Source organism: Felis catus, chromosome B2 (genome assembly GCF_018350175.1).
Source record: "Felis catus isolate Fca126 chromosome B2, F.catus_Fca126_mat1.0, whole genome shotgun sequence".
NCBI classification, from domain to species: domain Eukaryota; kingdom Metazoa; phylum Chordata; class Mammalia; order Carnivora; family Felidae; genus Felis; species Felis catus.
The window spans coordinates 4689583-4708603 of NC_058372.1; the positions used below are offsets into that span (position 1 = coordinate 4689583).

At 43.0% G+C, this 19021-nt stretch overlaps 1 protein-coding gene across 9 annotated transcripts in view; it reads left to right on the top strand.

Moving 5' to 3' along the window:
- The window catches only part of CMAH (cytidine monophospho-N-acetylneuraminic acid hydroxylase), a 144189-nt gene extending 135805 nt beyond the window's left edge, over nt 1–8384 (top strand). For 6 of the 9 annotated variants that reach the window (XM_045056981.1, XM_045056982.1, XM_011282051.4 and 3 more), the window contains 3 exons: nt 2374–2489; nt 4930–5025; nt 7067–8384. In XM_045056981.1, the coding sequence (XP_044912916.1) occupies nt 2374–2489; nt 4930–5005 (192 nt within the window). In that variant the 3' untranslated portion in view covers nt 5006–5025; nt 7067–8384. 9 annotated transcript variants of the gene reach the window in all.
- The last annotated feature ends 10637 nt before the right edge of the window (nt 8385–19021 follow it).

Genomic DNA, 19021 nt, shown 5'->3' on the forward strand with positions numbered 1-19021 from the left:
AGAGCAGGGTGGGGACTATCACGTGGAAGGGGGCAGCGCCTGATGAGCCCCAGCTGATCGGAATATTCCAGAGAACTCGGAAGCCTGGATTTTTATGTGAAATACCCAGATTTACGAATGAGCACAAAACTAACTCAGTTTTTTAAAAAGGGACTGCGGGCTCTATGACCCACGAGCTAGGCTGTTTGGTCAGGGGGTCACCAGTTTAAGTTATGGGGGTGAGCAGCTAGCTGTTAGGTTGGGGGTCCCCTAAGCTCCAAAGTGTGGAGCTCCTGGCTTTGGGACATCACGAGGAAACCACCCCCTTGGGCTCCCGCCAGAATCCATTCCATTTACTCAGAGAACTATCTGAAGGTATTCAGTGAGAACAGCACGTAGGGCCATAGGAACAGGTCAGCGGTTGCATGTACGTCATGCTGTGTGTCCTCACATCGCCCTTGGAACCCACCTCTGCCCCCTGCACGTCTGGACGCCCCTCCCCACGTGCTCTGGGACTCCGCAGACTCTGTCTTTGGTTGCCCCTCATCAGCCTACGTTCCAGATTGAAGTTAGTTGAAATCTCTTGCTGGTCAACGACTCCCTTTGTTTCCTGTTCCGTGACAGCTGATACCTGTATGCGTGCGTTGTGAACACGTTGGTTGGGCCTGAGAGTGCACAGAACACAGGTGGTTTATTGCGTGTGACCGGTCCATCTTTTCAAACTGAAGTCCTTTCTCCATTCCTGTGACTCTACCCCTGGGGTTTTTTCGCTTCCCGACTATTCTCCTGCATTCTTCCAGGGTCTCTCTTTCTCCAGGCATCACTTAAAGTTCTTGTTTCCCCCCAGGGTTCTGTGTTCAAATCACTCTTCCTCCCGTGCCTCTTCCTGGGCGATCTCATCTGCTGGTACTGCGTCTCCGCTAATGAGTCCAAAATCTGTATGTCCTGCCCCACAACACGCTCGGGCTTGAGATTCTTTCCAGTCAGCGGCCCGCCCGATATCGCCACCCCATCTCCAAATCCTCATCACCTCCTTTTCAACCTGTTCAAATTCCAGCTCATCCTCTTCCTTCTCTAGAACCGCTCTTTTCTTCTTTTCTGGATTTTTGGCAGCATTGACCCCCGACGATGAGCCACGCTTGACATGGTGACCCTTTCCCTCACCCCCAAAGCTCATCAGTCACCAGGACCTTCCCATCTGTACCCCAAATCCTTCTCAGTTGTGTCCCCCGGTCTTCTGTGTGCTCTTCTCCAGATTGAGAGGTTAGAAAGGTCATCTCCTTGCCTGGTGTGAGGAACGAGACCTCAGGCTTACAAGGGGCAGGCTCATCCTGGCCCAACTGCAGTCACGTTTCTAAATCTTCTGGTGGAAGAACAGAGCCGCTGAGCTGTGTCCGCGCTCACAGCGGATGTCATCTTTTTGGAGGGGAGGTGCAGGCGAGACAAGTAAACCACGGTGTCCATCTCATCACCCTACGTCACGTGATGGCGTGTCATTTCCGGAAGTTGGCGTCTAGTGGCTTCCGTGTGCTGTTTCCAGGGACAAATCCGACGCCCGATACCGAGAAAGCTCCTGGTGACCTTTAGCGCTGGTGCGGCTGCCGTGTCGAAGCCACCACGGATCTTTGCACACTTCTTTTTATAAATGATATCAATTTTTTCTCCCAACAGTCCTGTAAGAGAGGAAACTGAGGCTGAGCCAGGTTAAGGTCACCTGAGTAGTAAGCCCTCGGCTGACGCTCCAAACCATCCCTGCTTGTCTGCTAATCCTGAACTCCTCTGACGCCTCCCCCGAGCTTCCGTGTCGGGAGTTGAGATTCTCGAAAGGGAAGGGCCTGACCCCCTACCTGAGGTGGTCTTGCTGTGAGGCAGGCCCGAAACCCGCAGACGGCCGGAGACCCGGACGCTCGGCTGTGCCGCAGAATGTTCCGGCGGGAGACTGGAACGCGCCACTTTGAGAATAACACTGTAGCGCCCACTTGTGCAGAAAGCTTACTGTGCAGCGGGAGTCTTGGATGTGCGTCGACTCAGTTAATCTCACAGCCACCCTCGGAGGAGGGTTCCGTCATCTGCGTTCTGTAGATGAGGAGACTGCGGCACAGAGCGGTTGCTAATTCCACACGCTGGAACGTGGATTTCGAGCCAGCGATGTGACTGTGCCACGAGGCTTGCTTCCCCAGCTCCAGATCCCTTTCCCGTTTTCCTTCCCTCACTTCCTGCTGAGCTCAGGTCCCTTCTCTCCAACCAACCCCCCACTCCCACCCCGGCCTGTGACATCTACTGTGACTGCCCGGGTCCCTGCCGTCCCAGACAGCTGCTTCTCCCAGGGACATGAGGGGTCGGTACGCGGTGCTGGCTGGGTCACCCCTGCTCTTCGTTCCATGTCTGTTTCAGATTCGGAGCCGGGTTGACGTCATCAGACACGTGGTAAAGAACGGTCTTCTCTGGGACAACTTGTATATAGGATTCCAAACCCGGCTGCAACGGAGTCCTGACATATACCATCACCTGTAAGTTGGAAAGTGCCTGGCACGTGCGAGGCCACCGTGGAGGACGCCGCGGATATATAAGCAGAGTCAGGGACTGACTGTGCCCCCATATTCTGGTGGATGTGCGAGATTCCACCATCAGAGCTTCATTCCTTTGTTAACCTGTAAAAAGCAAATCTGATTACAAAAGTAATATTTTAAAGAGTCATTTATACCTTCACACGGATGTGTTTTAGTTCCTTTCTGGAACTGAACCACATTTCCTTGGTACAAGAAATGAAAGGACATTATGAGAGGGAAGGAGGGCGTTTGCCCAGACAAGAATGAGGGGCAGTGTTTACGTGACAAAGTCATGGTCATTGAAGACAGACCTTTCCCACATCACATTTTGGCCTGTGCTCAACTCCAGCGTGCATTTGGAGGACGGTTTGGTTAGGGGGGATGGCCCACTGAGTGCCCGCCCTGTACTTCAAAAACCATGTAAGTCTCCCGTTACACAACTGTACATCTTTAAGACTGTACTTGGAATATTTGAGCTGAGACATCAGAAAGGCCCGTTGGCCATGTTTACATTTGCCAAAGAATCACCAAGAGGGAGAATCGTTTCTTATCATTACCACTGACCCTATGAAAAGTGCAGGAATTTCACTGTAAGTAAGCAAAATGTACCATCTGCCTCGGCCTTGAGCCCGCAGCACAGGCGTGTCTCTCTTCTACCGATTTCCTTTTGAACGTTTTAAAATTATTTTTAGAAAATGTAAAGAATGGTGAAGCATGCGAAGTAAAAAGTAAATAACACCACCCCACCCATCCCGCAAAACCCTGTTTCCTGCCTCTCCCCCCGCCCACTCACCAGAGCTCTCTCGGTAACTCTCTTCAAGTTCAGTGCGTATCAGTCATCCCAGGCCTGTTTCTGTCAACATTTCTCTGGTACGACGTCCCATACAGTTGGAGGGAAAAGTTTGTTGCCGTTATTTTTTAAATATAATCTGAGTACGAAAGATCGGCAGCTTGCATTTTTTTTTTTACTCATCAGTGTTATCTTTGGCATCCCTCGTGTTGAGACACACACAGATCAGCCTCAGTTTTTTATTTAAAGATTTTAGTTTTACGTAATCTCTACACCCAAGGTGGGGCTCAGACTCACGACCCCGAGATCAAGAGTTGCGTGCTCCACCGACCGAGCCGGCCGGGAGTCCCAAACCTCAAACTTTTTAATGGCTGTAAAACATGTTTGACTTTTGTCCATTTTGAGCAGAACATATGCCTGACTTCTTGTTCTGGAAACACAGGAATGAAGCCACTTTTGGGGAGATTCAAGAGGTTATTTTCTTAAGAAAATAGTTTCCTCTTGTAGGATATTGGTGCTGAAGACTATTTTGTTCTGTTGTTTGGTAATGAAGGTCATAAATGTAAGAGGATCCCCTAATGAATCATGGGAAAACAGTCACAGCCCAGTTTATCTTTGTCTGTCTTCAAATGGGATTTATGAGTTTATTGAACATTTTACTGGTTGTAAAGATAATATATCTCCACTGTAGAAAGTTTGAGGAAAGGTATTTAAAAATTCAAAAAAGAGTTAAAACCACAAATGTCTCCACCGCTCAGAGAGAGCCATTTATATATCTGGTTAATCTTTCCTTTTCATTTATAAGCACCTACATATGCGCTTTCTGTAAACATCCAGTAATATTGTATGTACTTTTAAAAATGTTTATTTATATTAGAGAGAGAGCACATGAGAGAAAGGGGGAGGGGCGGGGGGGCGGGAGAGAGAATCCCAAGTAGGCTCACGCTGTCAGTGCAGAGCCCGATATGGGACTTGAACTCACGGACCGTAAGATCATGACCTGAGCAGAAATCAAGAGTCGGACGCTTAACCGACTGAGCCCCCCAGGCGCCCCTAATATCATGTGTCCCTTTGTACCTACGTGTTTACTGAACAATCTTTGATCTACCTGTAAGTTGTTTCTAACTTTTCACTGTTGGATGATGTGGCGGGTTAACATGTCGGTGTTTCTTGTCAGGGCGGTTTCCTCAGGACACATTCCCACGAGCGGAGCTGCAGGATCCAGCGAGCACACAGTGCATAGGCTTTGGGCACAGTCTGCCCACTTGTTCAGGAAGCCAGTTTATCTCCCCAGATACACATAGGAGAGGACCCAGCTACCTGGACCCTCACTAGTACCGGGTTCTAATCCTTTTGTGTACAGAATACTAATCTATATTTTCACATACGAGAATTCCTTAAAGCAAGGCCCGCCACGATAAGATAAAAATAAGACACAGTTGTCCTGGTTTAAGGGTCCGCATTCAACACACTGAAAATGCCAGGCACTGAAACAGTACAGAAGCCCCATCTCTTAGGGGAGGGCTCAGTACCAGGTACCAAACAGATCTTGGCCAAGCAGCCGTCATGGAAATTTCCAAAACGTATTTCCGCGCTTTATCTCCTATACAGGTTTTGGAACCATTTTCAAATAAAACTCCCTCTCACGCCACCCAACTGGAGGTCCTTCCTGATGCACTGTGGGTAGAGCAGACCTGAGCTTTCCAGGTGAGGCATGCCGTAAGTCTGGGAGACACCCTTGTCGTAAATCCTGTCACTCTCTCTCGGGCGTCCAAATTAGGCAGGCGCCATACCTGTCAGAAAACCTGACTTTCAGGGGAGTGAGAAGAGCTAACATTACAAGGAGAACATTCAAGTTTAGAGATAAAGAAAGAAAATGAGCAGTGGGTACATCCAGTCCAAGTCCGTAGAGTGTTTGGTCTGGTTGACGTGAACATACGGCCAGTTAAAAAACAAGACGGAAATTATCCCAGGAGGGCAGTGAGTGTTCAGAGCTAAATCCTGAACACAGAGCAGCAGAAGAAACCAAAGGGAGGAAAACTGAAAAACAGAGTATGATGGAAAATATCACCTCCCCATTTGCAATAGTCCTCTCCCTTTTTCAAGCCGATAGAGATCGGTTTGTCTGGTTCAAATCAGATTTGACATTTCTTCCTACCGCTTGGGATGGGATCTTATTAACTGAATTAAAAATTATGTTTCCTCACACTTACTATTAGAAAGATCACATAATATTATTACAAAGATAGTAAATTCTTTGCCTCATGCATTTATTTATATATTTATCCCACCAACACTGTCTCATCACGTTGATGGCAATAACCTGTTTTCTGCTCAGTAGACTCTGATTTTCTGACTAGTAAACTCTCTTGCTTTTGTATCCCTAGTGCTTAGCACTGTGCCCCACGCACATACGATTTTAGTCATGGTATGCATTCGAGGAGGGAAGGAACAGTGAGTTTCTGTCTCCCACTCTCAGTACGACTTGTCTCTTAAACTGGCCTTCAGTGTCCTTACCCGTAAAATTAAGGATCGAAATAAAACATTTTTTTTTTCAGTTGTTAAGTTCTTTGTTCCCTACTCTAGCCCTTTGCTCCATACCCCAGTCCAGCACACGGCATCGGGCTAGATCTTCTAAATTAGGATTATAAACCAAAAGGGAGGCCAAGGGAATTCACATATTACTGGATTATAAGCACTATGTTTGTGTTACAAACTAAGTGTTGGGAGTTCTGAGGAGGGAGAGATTACATCTGACTTTTTGAAATGACCAGGAAGAACATTATGGAGCAGGTAGTATTTGGGGACCGTGGAGAGGCGAGGTGGTGTTCGGAGAGTGGCTCGAAGTTTGGGTAAAGTGCTTAATGAGGCTAAAACAGAGGGGAGGGATGGTGGAAAGAATATTCCAGACAGAAAGAGTGGCTGAAGTGAAAAGGGAGAAAAATGCAAGGTGGACTGGAGCCTTGAAGAGTCCTCCTGGGACAACAGAATAAGGGAAGTGGAGAAGAGGCATGAGTGGCCCTGAGGGAGCAGGGTCAGGGGGCCTCCGTGAAGGTGCTGAGTGCGTTTAGTAGTTAGAGAGGCCAGGAGGCATGGAAGGTGAGGAGGTAACGGACAGAAAAAGCACAGAGTTCACGGTCTCGGAGCCAGAGCAGTTCTGAAAGATGGACAGGGACGCTTCTGTGTAAGTGGGTGAACGAAATGGAGGAGTGATGAAGGCTACAGTCAGGAGGCCAGCGTGTGCATTTTCAAGTTGCCGCGTCAGGAAGGCAATAAAGTATGGCGGTCAGCACCTCCGACTTGGAATCTGACTTCTCAAGTTAAAATCTGAGCTTTGTCACCTACTGGATGACCTTGGGCAAATCAGTGAACCTCCCTATGTCTCAGGTTTTCATCTGTAAAGTGGACATAATGATAGCACCCACTCACAGGGTTGTGTCACAGGTAAGTCACTGCTGAGTGAGTGAGTAGCATGTGATAAGTGGACAATAAATGTTAACTTTGTCGGCCTGATGAAATAGACAGGAGAGTCCTGTGACCTACAGTCAGCCACATGGTGAATCTGTAAAAAGTCGGGAGAAGAACCGTATAGTTCAGTTCACAACCCAGTTTTAGACTCCTGCTGACCTTTGAAGCATCAAAGACTATGTAACTTGGACTAAAGAACAAGACAAAAAATTTGTCCCAATGCAACAAAAAATGAAAAAGTATTAAAGTGAGATTTACCCTTAATGTCTTTAATTCACAGAGATGCCAAACAACATAGAAAATTCAAGAATTTACTGATGCTACGTCTTGAACACAGGAAGCTTCTACCAAAGGGACTTATGCCTTATTGAAATCAACAGTGGATAATTACATGTTGCATTTGTGAGACGTTCACATATGTTTGTGGATCACTACATAGCCAGATAATTTAGATTTCACTTATTCCATACACAATTCTCTGTAAAAGAGGTGATGAACCCTACAGGAACAGATTGTCTATGGGAAACCAATCATAACAGGAAGAGATGTGAATCTGAGGGTTGAAGAAATAGGACAGGAGGAGACAGAATTCCCTCGTGGACGACGAGGAAACTGGAAGGGGGTGAGGTAACAAAAGTTGGGTTAGAAAAAGAGAAGAAGGAAGAGAAATGGATAAACGAATGACTGTAAGAAGAAAGCAGGAAGGAGAAAAACTTAAAATAGTATTATGAAAGAAGAATCTAACAGTAGACATTTTGTGCCTTAATAGATTGATTTCCCAAATAGGGTCCATTAAGAGAGTCAGGTAAGAGGACTTGTGGGCTGTTTTGAAAAAGATTGTTGAAATGCATGCATTTGCCAAAACAAGGCTGCAGAGGCTGCCCTAAAAGGAAAACTTTCACTGGGACTGAAATTATCTTGATTCTGGGGCAAAATTAGTCATTTCCTGCAGCTTATAAATTCTAACAAATGGAAAGATCTTTGGTTAATAAAAAAAAAAATGAACACTAGCTAGTAATGAGTTTTGTAGACAAAAATCTTTCAAAATCAATAGAAAAGTCAACAACAAGCATCCATACCTTGAAAAAGTTGGGAAATCCTCTGCTGACCGTACAAAAACATCGTTTCAGTGGTTGAGATAGGCAACTAATTTATCTAGTTTCTGCTACTGTCTGTAATTTTGGGTGATATTTGCACGATTAAGGCACAGCCATGCACATGTATCCCTAGGAAATGTGATTGTTAACAAGGTTGCTATTTTACGTGTTGATGTTGCTAGTACAACACACGCACACACGCACACACACACCTCTCATCGACTGAACTTCAATGTTGATTTTCTGAGTGTACATACTACCTCTTTAATTCTGAAGATACAAGAATCCAGTGGTGAATTTACCTCCTTAAATATCTGAATTCACACTTTGTAATGGAAAGGTTGATCTATTTCTCATGACAATTAATACCAATGATGTTTCATTTTTCTGGTTCACCTCACACATTATGCATGTAATTCAGGAATTGTATTTTGTGATTTACACTGTGTGGTAAACTATTCAATCATTACTGAAAAATAAATGTAATATATATCGATCACACGTATGTTAAAATGTATATGATGAGCAAAGAAAAGATCATTTTAAAATGTGGACTCATTTTCTCGCCATTAAGCCCATCTTTACTTTCATGCTGACTTTCCGGTGATATCCTTCTGATTCCCTCTCTCCAACAATTCTTTCATATCACCAGGACCGCCAGGGCACCGACCCTGTGTGCCCTCACTTTGTTCCTTACTCCTCTTAGATGGCTCTTTTCTACCTGTATCCGCATCACCCTCTTCTTTCTTGTTCTCTACCCCACATCACCTGCCCTCTTTCCCTCTCTCGTATCTTATTTCCATGACTCAAACCAAAAACTGTGAAATCATCCTTTGTGCCTTGCTCTGACATCCACTGCAGCAGCAAATCCTGTTACCTCCGCCTTCAAAATATACCCGGAGCCTATCCACTTCCTACCACCTGCACTGCTATCAAAATCCGGAGACAGAGGAAACTCATGGAAATAATCTTGGCATCGGGGGCTGATTTTCCTCCTGCCATGGATAGGCATCTGCCAATTCCAAAAGCCAAAAACCCGAATGCCTTGAAAATCACTCACACTCAAGGGGTGCCGGGAAAGCTGTTCATGGGGAGGTGGCTTGCAGACTGCACAGACCTACCATAAAGCCACGGTAGAGAGTGTCCAGGAAGCTGCCATGCTGCTATTCATCTCACACTTGGGGAGCTCCACAGTAGAGCAACTGAGATGTAAGAGCCAGCACGGAAACCACTGCCTTCATTAGTGCCCCCCTCCAGTGCCCTCCTCAAACAAAGCTTAACTCTGAACTAGGTAGCCAGGGGGAAATATTTATTCTCGCACTGCAGGCAACGAAGAGGAGATTTGGAGCTGAGAGGCAATAAGTTGATAATTAAAACACACACTTGATAAAAATTTGTATTGTAATCGCCAGGGTAGCCAGTGAAGGAATAGTAAAAGAAGGTGTAACCACAAAAGTAACACAGGGGAGATGAAATGATTTAAAAATATTAACCTGCGAAAGAAGCCAACAAAAGAGAAAATAATAGAACAGATAGGATGAATAGAAAGCAAACACCCAGATGGGAGAGTATATCAATATTTGCATTAAATATAAATGGACTAAATGCTCTCATTAAAAGAGACAGGAACAGACTGGATTTCAAAAGATGCTTTTTGGGGTGGGAGATGGGCCAAATGGATGAAGGGGGGGTGAGAATTACAAGCTTTCAGTTATAGAATGACTAATCCCAGGGATGAAAGGTATAGCATAGGGAATATAGTCAGTGGTATTGTAACAGCATTGTATGGTGACAGATGGTAGCTATACTTGGGGTGAACATAGCATAATGTGTAAATCTGTCAAATCACTTAAGTTGTACACCTGAGACTAATATTTTGTGTCCGCTATTCTTCAGTTAAAAAAAAAAAAAACCTCTTTGGCTGCTTATGAGACACATTTTTAAAAGATAAGCATACTGAAAGCATGAAAGAAAAAAAATGGGGGAATATATACTATAAAAACACTAATAAAAGATGGTACAGCTGTCTTAATGTCAGATAAAGTGGAACACTCCGTAATGATAAAAAGGTTTTTTTTTTAATTCCAGTATATTTAAATACAGTGTTATATTGGTTTAAGGTGTACAATATAGTCATTCGATAATTCCATATATCACTCGGTGCTCATCACAAGAAGTATATTCTTAATCCCCATCGCCTACTTCACCCATCCCCTGCTCCCCCACCCCTCTGGGAACCATCTGTTTGTTTGCTGTAGGTAAGATCCTGTTTGTTGATTTGTCTCCTGTTTTCTTTGTTTGTTTGTTTTGTTTCTTATATTCCACATATGAGTGAAATCATATATTTATCTTGTTCTGGCTGACTTATTTCACTTAGCATTATACTCTCTAGATCCATCCATGTTGGTGCAAAAGGCAAGGTTTCATCCTTTTTTTATAGCTGAATAATATTGTGTGTGTGTGTGTGTGTGTGTGTGTGTGTGTGTGTGTGTGTGTGTATCCATTCATTAGTCAGTGGACACTTAGGCTGGCTCCATACTTTGGTTATTGTAGATAATGCTGCTATAAACATAGGGGTGCATATATCTTTGCAGATTAGTGTTTTTATATTCTTTGAGTAAATACCCAGTAGTGGGATTACTGGATCATAGGGTAATTCTATTTTTAATTTCTTGAGGAACTTCCATATTGTTGTCCACAGTGGCTGCACAGTTTGCATTCCCACCAACAGAACATGAGGTTTCCTTTGGTTCTACATCCTCACCAACACTTGTTTCTTGTGTTTTTGATTTGAGCCATTGTGACAGGTGGGAGGTGATATCTCACTGTGGTTTTGATTTGCATTTCCCTGATGATGAGTGATGTTGTGCATCTTTTCATGTGTCTGTTGCCCATCTGGACGTCTTCTGCCCATTTTTTAATTGGATTGTTTGGGTTTTTTGTGTGTCTGTTGAGTTGTGTAGATTCTCTATATGTTTTGGATACTAACCCTTAATCAGCTATGTCATTTAAAAATATCTTCTCCCATTCAGGAGGCTGTTTTTTAATTTTGTTGATTGTTTCCTTTGCTGTGCAGAAGATTTTTATTTTGATGAAGTCCCAATAGTTTATTTTTGATTCCCCACCCCCTTGACTCAGGAGTCATATCTATGAAAAAGTTGCTATAGCTGATGTCAACGAAATTACTGCCTGTGCTCTCTCCTGGGATTTTTATGGTTTCAGGTCTCACATTTAGGTCTTTAATCCATTTTGAGTTTATTTTTGTGTATGGTTTAAGAAAGTGGTCCAATTGCATTGTTTTGCATGTAGCTGACCAGTTTTCCCAACACCATTTGTTGAAGAGACTGTCTTTTTTCCATTGTATATTCTTGCCTCCTTTGTCAAAGATTAATGGGCCATATAATGATGGGTTTATTTTGGGCTCTCTGTCTTGTTTCACTGATCTGTGTGTCTGTTTTTGTGTCAGTACCATGCTGTTTTGATTACTATAGCTTTGTCCTGTATCTTGAAATCTGGGATTGTGACACTCCTCACTTTGTTTTTCTTTACAAGATTGCTTTGGCTATTTGGCGTCTTTTGTGATTCTATACAAAGTTTAGATTGTTCTAGTTCTATGAAAAATGCTGTTGGTATTTTGATAAGGATTGCATTAAATCTGTAGGCTGCTTTGGGTGGTATAGACATTTTAACAATATTTGTTTTTCCAGTCCATGAGCGTGGAATATCTTTCTGTTTATGTTGTCTTCAATTTCTTTCATCAATGGTTTGTAGCTTTCACCTCCTTGGTTAAGTTGAATCCTAGATATTTTATTATTTTTGGTGCAATCGTAAATGGGACTGTTTTCTTAATTCCTCTTTCTGCTACTTTGTTATTAGTATGTAGAAATGCAATGGATTTCTGTCTTTTATCCTGCAACCTTACTGAATTTATTTATCACTTCTAGTAGCTTCCTGGTGGAGTCTTGGGGGTTTTCTATATATAGTATCATGTCATCTACAAATAGTGAAAGTTTTATTTCTTCCTCACCAGTTTGGATACATTTTATGCCTTTCCCTTGTCTGGTTGCTGTGGCTAGAATTTCCAATACTATGTTGAATAAAAGTGGGGAGAGTGGACATCCTCATCTTATGCCTGATTTTAGGGGAAAAGTTCTCAGTTTTTCACCATTGAGTATGATGTTGTCTGCGGGTTTTTTACATATGGCCTTTATTATGTTGATGTACGTTCCTCTAAACCTAATTTGTTGAGGGTTTTCATCACGAATGGATGTTGTACTTTGTCAAGTGCTTTTTCTGCATCATCTGAAATTTTCATATGGCTTTTATCAATGTCATGCATTGATTTGTGAATGTTGAACCACTCTTGCATCCCAGAAATAAATTCCACTTCATTGTGGTACATGATTTTTTAAATGTATTGTTGGGTGCTGGCCTCATAGAATGAATTTGAAAGCTTTCCTTCCTCTTCTATTTTTTGGAATAGTTTCAGAAGAGTAGGTGTTAACTCTTCTATAAATGCTTGGTGAAATTCACCTGTGAAGCCGTCTGGTCCTGGACTTTTGTTTATTGGCAGCTTTTTGATTACTGACTCAATTTCTTTGCTGGTAATCGACCTGTTCAAATTTCCTCTCTCTTTCTGGAGGTTTTTGGGTGGTTATAGGTTCCAGGAATTTTATTCATTTCTTCTAGGTGGTCCAGTTTGTTGGCATATAAGTTTTCATAATATTCTTTTACAATCCTTTTTTTCCCCTGTAGTGCTGGTTTCTTCTGTTTCATTTCTGATTTTATTTGATTCCTCTCTGTTATTTTGATGAGTCTGGCTAAGGGTTTATCAATTTTGTTGATCTTTTCAAAGAACCAGCTCCTGGTCTTATTGATCTGATCTATTGTTTTTTTTTTTTTTTTTTTTTAGTTTCTGTTTTGCTTATTTCTGCTCTAATCTTTATTATTTCCTTCTTTCTACTGGTTTTGGGTTTTGTTTGTTCTTTTCTAGCTCCTTTAGGTGTAAGGTTAGGTTGTTTAATTGAGATTTTTCTTCTTGAGGTAGGCCTGTATTTCTATTAACTTCCCTCTTAAAACGGCTTTTGCTGCATCCCAAAGATTTGGGACCATTGTGTTTTCATTTTCATTTGTCTCCATATATTTTTTGTTTCCTGTTTGATTTCCTTAAAATTTTTAAAAAATGTTTATTTATTTTGAGAGGAAAGGGAGGGAGAAAGAAGGGAGGGGGGGCACAGAGAGAGAGAGAGAATCCCAAGCAGGCTCTGTGCAGCCAATGCAGGGCTCCATCTCACGAACTGTGAGATCATGACCTGAACCAAAGTCAAGAGTTGGACATTTAAACAACTGACCCACCCAGCTGCCCCTCCTCTTTGATTTCTTAACTGACCCATTTCTTGTGTAGTAGCATGTTACTTAACCTCCATGTATTTGTGTTCCTTCCAGATTTTTTGTTGTGGTTGACTTCTAGTTTCATAGTTGGAAAAGATACATGGTATTACTTCAACTTTTTGAGTGTGTTGAGACTTGTTTTGTGGCCTAATATGTGATCTATTCTGGAGAATGTTCCATGTGCACTGAAAAAGAATATTCTGTTTTAGGATGGAATACTTTGAACATATCTGTTAGATCCATCTGGTCCAGTGTATCATTCAAAGCCACTGCTTTCCTTGTTGATTTTTTGTTTGGATGATCTGTCCATTAATGTAAATGGGGTGTTAAAGCCCCCTACTATTATTTTATTCCTATGGATTACTTCCTTTATGTTTGTTACTAGTTGCTTTATGTATTTGGGTGCTCCCATGTTGGGTGAATTAATATTTACCATTGTTATATCTTCTTATTGGATTGTTCCCTTTGTAATCATGAAGTGTCTGTCTTTGTCTCTTTGTTATAGTCATTGCTTTAAAGTCTACTTCGTCTGATACAAATGTTGCTACTCTGGCTTTCTTTTGACATCTGTTAGGTTGGTAAATGTTTCTCCATCCCCTGACTTTCAATCTGCAGGTATTTTTAGTTCTGAATGAGTCTCTTGTAGGCAGCATAAAGGTGGATCTTGATTTTTTTTTTTTTATCCATTCTGTCATCTTATGTCTTTTGATTGGATCATTTAGTCCATTTACATTCCAAGTAATTATTGATAGGTATGTGCTTAATTGCCATTTTGTTACTTATATTATGGTTAATCTTATAGTTCTTCTCCGTCCCTTTCTTCTCTTGCTTTCTTCTCTTGGATGCTAGCTTTCTTTAGTGATTATACTTGGATTCCCTTTTCTCTTTATTTTTTTGTATATCTGTTACCGAATTTTGGTTTTTTATTACCATTAAGTTTATATATAACATCTTCTGCGTATAGCAGTCTGTATTAAGTCGATGGTTGCTCAAGGTTTTACCCGTTCTAAAGCACTAAATTTTTACTCCTCTCCCCTCCACGTTTTGGCTATATAGTGTCATACTTTACATCCTTTTATTTTGTGAACTCCTTGACTAATTTTTATAGATATACTTATTTTTATTGCTTTTGTGCTTCCTACTTTTCTTACTCCCACTTATGGTCTTTTCTTTCCATTCAAAGAGTCCCTTTTAACATTTCTTGTAAGGCTGGCTTAGTGGTGACGACTTCCTGTAACTTGTTTTTCTGAGAAACTCTTTGTCTCCTTGTATTCTCAATAATAGCCTTGCTGGATAGAGAATTCTTGGCTACAGATTTTTTCTTTCCTTTTAGTATTTTGAATATATCATTCTATTAACTTCTGGCCTGCGAAATTTCTGCTGAAATATCAGCTGATAGCTTTATGGGGTTTCCTTTGTATGTATTTGATTTCTTTTCTCTTGCTGCTTTTTAAAATGTTTCTTTATCACTACTTTTTGTCATTTTAATTACTGTGACTTGGTGTGGACCTCCTAGGGTTGGTTTTGTTAGGGGCTCTCTGTGCCTCCTGGATCTGGATTTCTGTTTCCCTCCCCAGATTTGGAAGGTTTTCAGCTATTATTTCTTCGAATACATCTTCCCCCAGCCCTTTTTTTTCCTCTTCTGCTTCCAAGATCGCTATAATGTGACTGTCCTTCTCCTTGCTGATGGTGTTGCATTCCCTTAATCTATTTTCATTTTTTCATGATTTTTCTCTCTCTCCTGTTCAGCTTGATTGCTTTCAGTTACTCTGCCCTCCAGTTCACTGGCCCATTCTTCTGCCCCCCCCCCCCCACTCTACTGTTTATTCTCTCTGGTGTATTTTTATTTTAATCATGGAGTTCTCCATCCCTGATTGGTTCTTTTTCATGTGTTCTGTGTCTTTCTTGAAAGTCTCGCTGAGTCTCTCCACTCTTTCTCGAGTCCAGTGAGTGTCTTTATGACCGTTACTTAAAATTCTCTGTCAGGCATGTTACTTACCTCCATTTCATTTAGCTCTCTTACTGAGATGTGGGACATATTCCTTTGTCTCCTCATTTTGTCTCCCTGTCTGTGTCTGTTCCTATGTGTTAGGAAAGTAAGCTACGTCTCCTGCTCCTGAAGGCCATGGCCTTGTAAATAGCAGGTCCTGTGCGCCCGCCGTGTAATGTCCCCCGTTCTCCAGAACCTGGCGCTTCAGCAATGTCTCCTGTGTGTTGCACGTGCCCTGCTGTTGTGGCCGGGCTGTGTTTGCGTTTAGTCCAGTTGGCTGTAATGTCTCCCTCTGCCTGATTGTGGGCAGTGTTTGATCCCTGTGTCATTAGCGGGCCAGTCTGGGGCCGATTTGGGCTTGAATTGAGTCAGATCAGGCATTTGTCAGAGATGCAGTAGAAGAAAATGTTGGGGGGATTTCCTCTGTGTTGTCCCCTGAGGACCTTTGATTGGTGGGTGGGGCCTGCAGTTAGACCAGATGTCAGCCACAGTGGGGCTGCTGTAGGTGGTTATCTTCCCCCCGCCTTGGGGCTGGGGTCAGTTTGGTGTGATACTGGGCCCTATCAGGGGTGCCCGCACACTGCCGGGTTGTGGCTCTGCTTTGGATGGACTTCTCCTGAGGGTGGGGCCACAGGATAACTGGGGGCCAGGGACGCACTGCCATCAAGGCCAGTGCCAGTCTGCCGTGGGAGGGGATTTGCAACTAACCAGAAAACTCCTGCCGAGACCGAGATGAGTGGGATTTGAGCAGGGGTGGGGAGGGCACACTGTTTGCAAGCTGGGTGGAGACCGTTCCCACTTCCTTGGTTCTCGCAGGTGTCTGTGTATCTTGGCCGGGGGTCAGGGGAGGGAAACCGCACCTGCCAGCTCTTTTGCTCTTGGAGAAGTCTCCCGACAACCCCTGCCCTTCCAGCACCCACTCTGAGATTAGTGAACGAATCCCCTCCCATACACCCCAGGCACTTTTCAAACTGCTGCTTCTGTGCTGCATCTTAGCGGGGCTGTTTTTTGCGCTGTTTCTTTATGGGCAGGGACTCAGTTTCCCATCCTCCTGTGGCTTACCTGGAGCCGAGCCCACTGATTTTTAAAGTTCCAGGTGTTAAGCCCCGCTGATTGTAAGAACCCACAGAGTTAGGCCTTCTGGTCTTCAAACCCAAACATTATGGGGATTTGTCTTCCTAATGCAGGTCCTTGTGTTTTGGGTGCCTGGTGTGGGATCTGCTCCTCTCTCCTCTCCCTCTGCACCTGCAGCGTCCCCTCCCAGGATCAGATGACCAGACCCAGGGCTCAGTTTGACTCCTGATCCAGTCTCCACCCTTCCTACCCTTTTCGATGTGGCCTCTTCTTCTGTACATTTACCCATGGAGACTCCGTTCTGCCAGGATTCAGGCCATTTTCTGGGTCATTTGCACTGATGTGGGTGTTATCTAGTCGTACCTGTGAACCGAAGTGAGCGTAGGATCCTCCTCCTCCGCCATCTTCCCCAGAAGTCTCCACAAGGATAGAAGTTTTAGTTAACCAGGAATACATAAAAATCTAAATTTGTATGTATATCATGGCATAGCCTCAAAATGTATAAAGCAAAGAATGACATAACTAAATGAAGAAACAAAGTCAAATCATAGTCAGGTATCTGAAAATGCCTCCAGTAAATGATGAACCGACCAGGCACACACACACAAACTCAGTGAATACACAGACGATTTGAACAATACAATTAAATACAAAGTCCTCGTTGACATCTAGAGAAACGTGCCCCCAACACCTGCACAATACCCATTCTTTTCAAGAAGACACAGGTCTTTTACACAAAATGATGATACCCTAAGCTGTAAGGCAAAGCTCTGAAGATTTCAAAGATTTAAATCGTGTGGTGTGTTCTCATTCGACAGCACGACTGAGATAAAAATCAGCAAGGTAATTATGAAGTCACCATGTGTTTGGAAATTAAGAAATAACTTCTAACGTACTGCTCTACGTTGAGTGTTCAAGTAGAAATGGAAATGTGGGAAAACTTTTCCATGCAGGCAGCTCACTGACAGACCCACGGCGCATCCCAGCGTCCACCGGCCTAGTAGACTCGCCAAGGACGCGTTGAGAAAGGGCCACTCATCCTGTTCCGTCGATCGACTTAATCTCGTTCTGCACCAGTGTCTCGCTGGTCCCATTGTTTTCATTTGAAAGCAGGCGGGGTGAATCCTCTCTTACTGCTCTCTTTCATCCACGTTATCAACAGGACATTCCCGCACATCTTCTTTTCAGAACTTTAAGTCGGTTTCTCATGCTCTAGCTTGTTTTTGAAAAAACGTTGTACTGGACAGTTTATCATTAGCCACTTTAGTCACATCTGGTGGGGATTAGAGAGATTCGAAGCAGGGAAATGGTGCGGTGAGGCCGGGCCTAATGGAGGGGCAGGCGTAGAAGGAAAGGGACGGGGTGACGCTGAGATGTCCCGATGGAAAGACTTCGCAGTTCAAATGCTCAAGGAGTTTTGAGGACCATTAAGTAACTGAAGTTATTTTCTTTGGTGAGCCAACTGCCCAAGGCAGGATACCCCAAGCCTTTTGCGTACTGCCACGGCATAAGTAGCTGACCCAAAAAGGAAGGCAAGACTTAGTATTCCCCAACTATGGTTTTATCTCTCTCTGCGATGTTTTATTTTTTTGGTATCTAAATCATGTTTTTTGTCTGTTAGAGGAAATGAAATCAATCTATTGATTTTCCTTGTATACAAGCAAATGAGTAGGCTCATCATTATACTTCTTGGAGTTATTACCTGACAGATCATTACGGCTTTAAAAAAAAAACACTGTGATTTCAACTGGAGCTAGTCATTATTTCCATTAAAATTATTTTACTTATGTAAATAGCCATTGAAAATGTCTTCCCTTGGGGCGCCTGGGTGGCGCAGTCGGTTAAGCGTCCGACTTCAGCCAGGTCACGATCTCGCGGTCCGTTAGTTCGAGCCCCGCGTCAGGCTCTGGGCTGATGGCTCGGAGCCTGGAGCCTGTTTCAGATTCTGTGTCTCCCTCTCTCTCTGCCCCTCCCCCGTTCATGCTCTGTCTCTCTCTGTCCCAGAAATAAATAAACGTTAAAAAAAAAAAATTTAAAAAAAAAAAAAAATGTCTTCCCTTTTGTAATATAAATTATAACAAGAAGTGCGCAAGATTTAAATAAAACGATAACATTTTGCCAAAGAATATATAAGAAGACTAGAATAAATAGGAAAATACGTCCTAGACAGAAATATTCTATGTTGTACCAGTCTCTAAATCCAGTGAAATCTCAGTAAATCTAATCTAAAACATCCCCCTGTATTCATAAAAAGCCCCAACAAATCTCTATCTAAAATAGTCATAAAAAGCCTCAACAAATAAAGCAATAAATGTAATCTAACACATCCCTGTATTCATAAAAAGCCCTAACAAATCAACAATAAAGATGTCAGCAATGAAACAAATTTTGGCGCAACATATGAATAGGAAATTCTGTAAGGAAATACAGATGGCCAATAAAAAAATGAAAAGAAGCTTAAATTCATTAACAGGGTGTTCCAAGATAAATATACAAGGGGTCATCTGCAGAATTATTATCATTTTAAAAATTAGAAGAAACTGGGGTGCCTGAGCAGTTGGGCATTGGACTTCAGCTCAGGTCACAATCTCACAGTCTGTGAGTTCGAGCCCCGCGTCGGGCTGTGTGCTGACAGCTCAGAGCCTGGAGCCTGCTTCGGATTCTGTGTCTCCCTCTCTCTCTA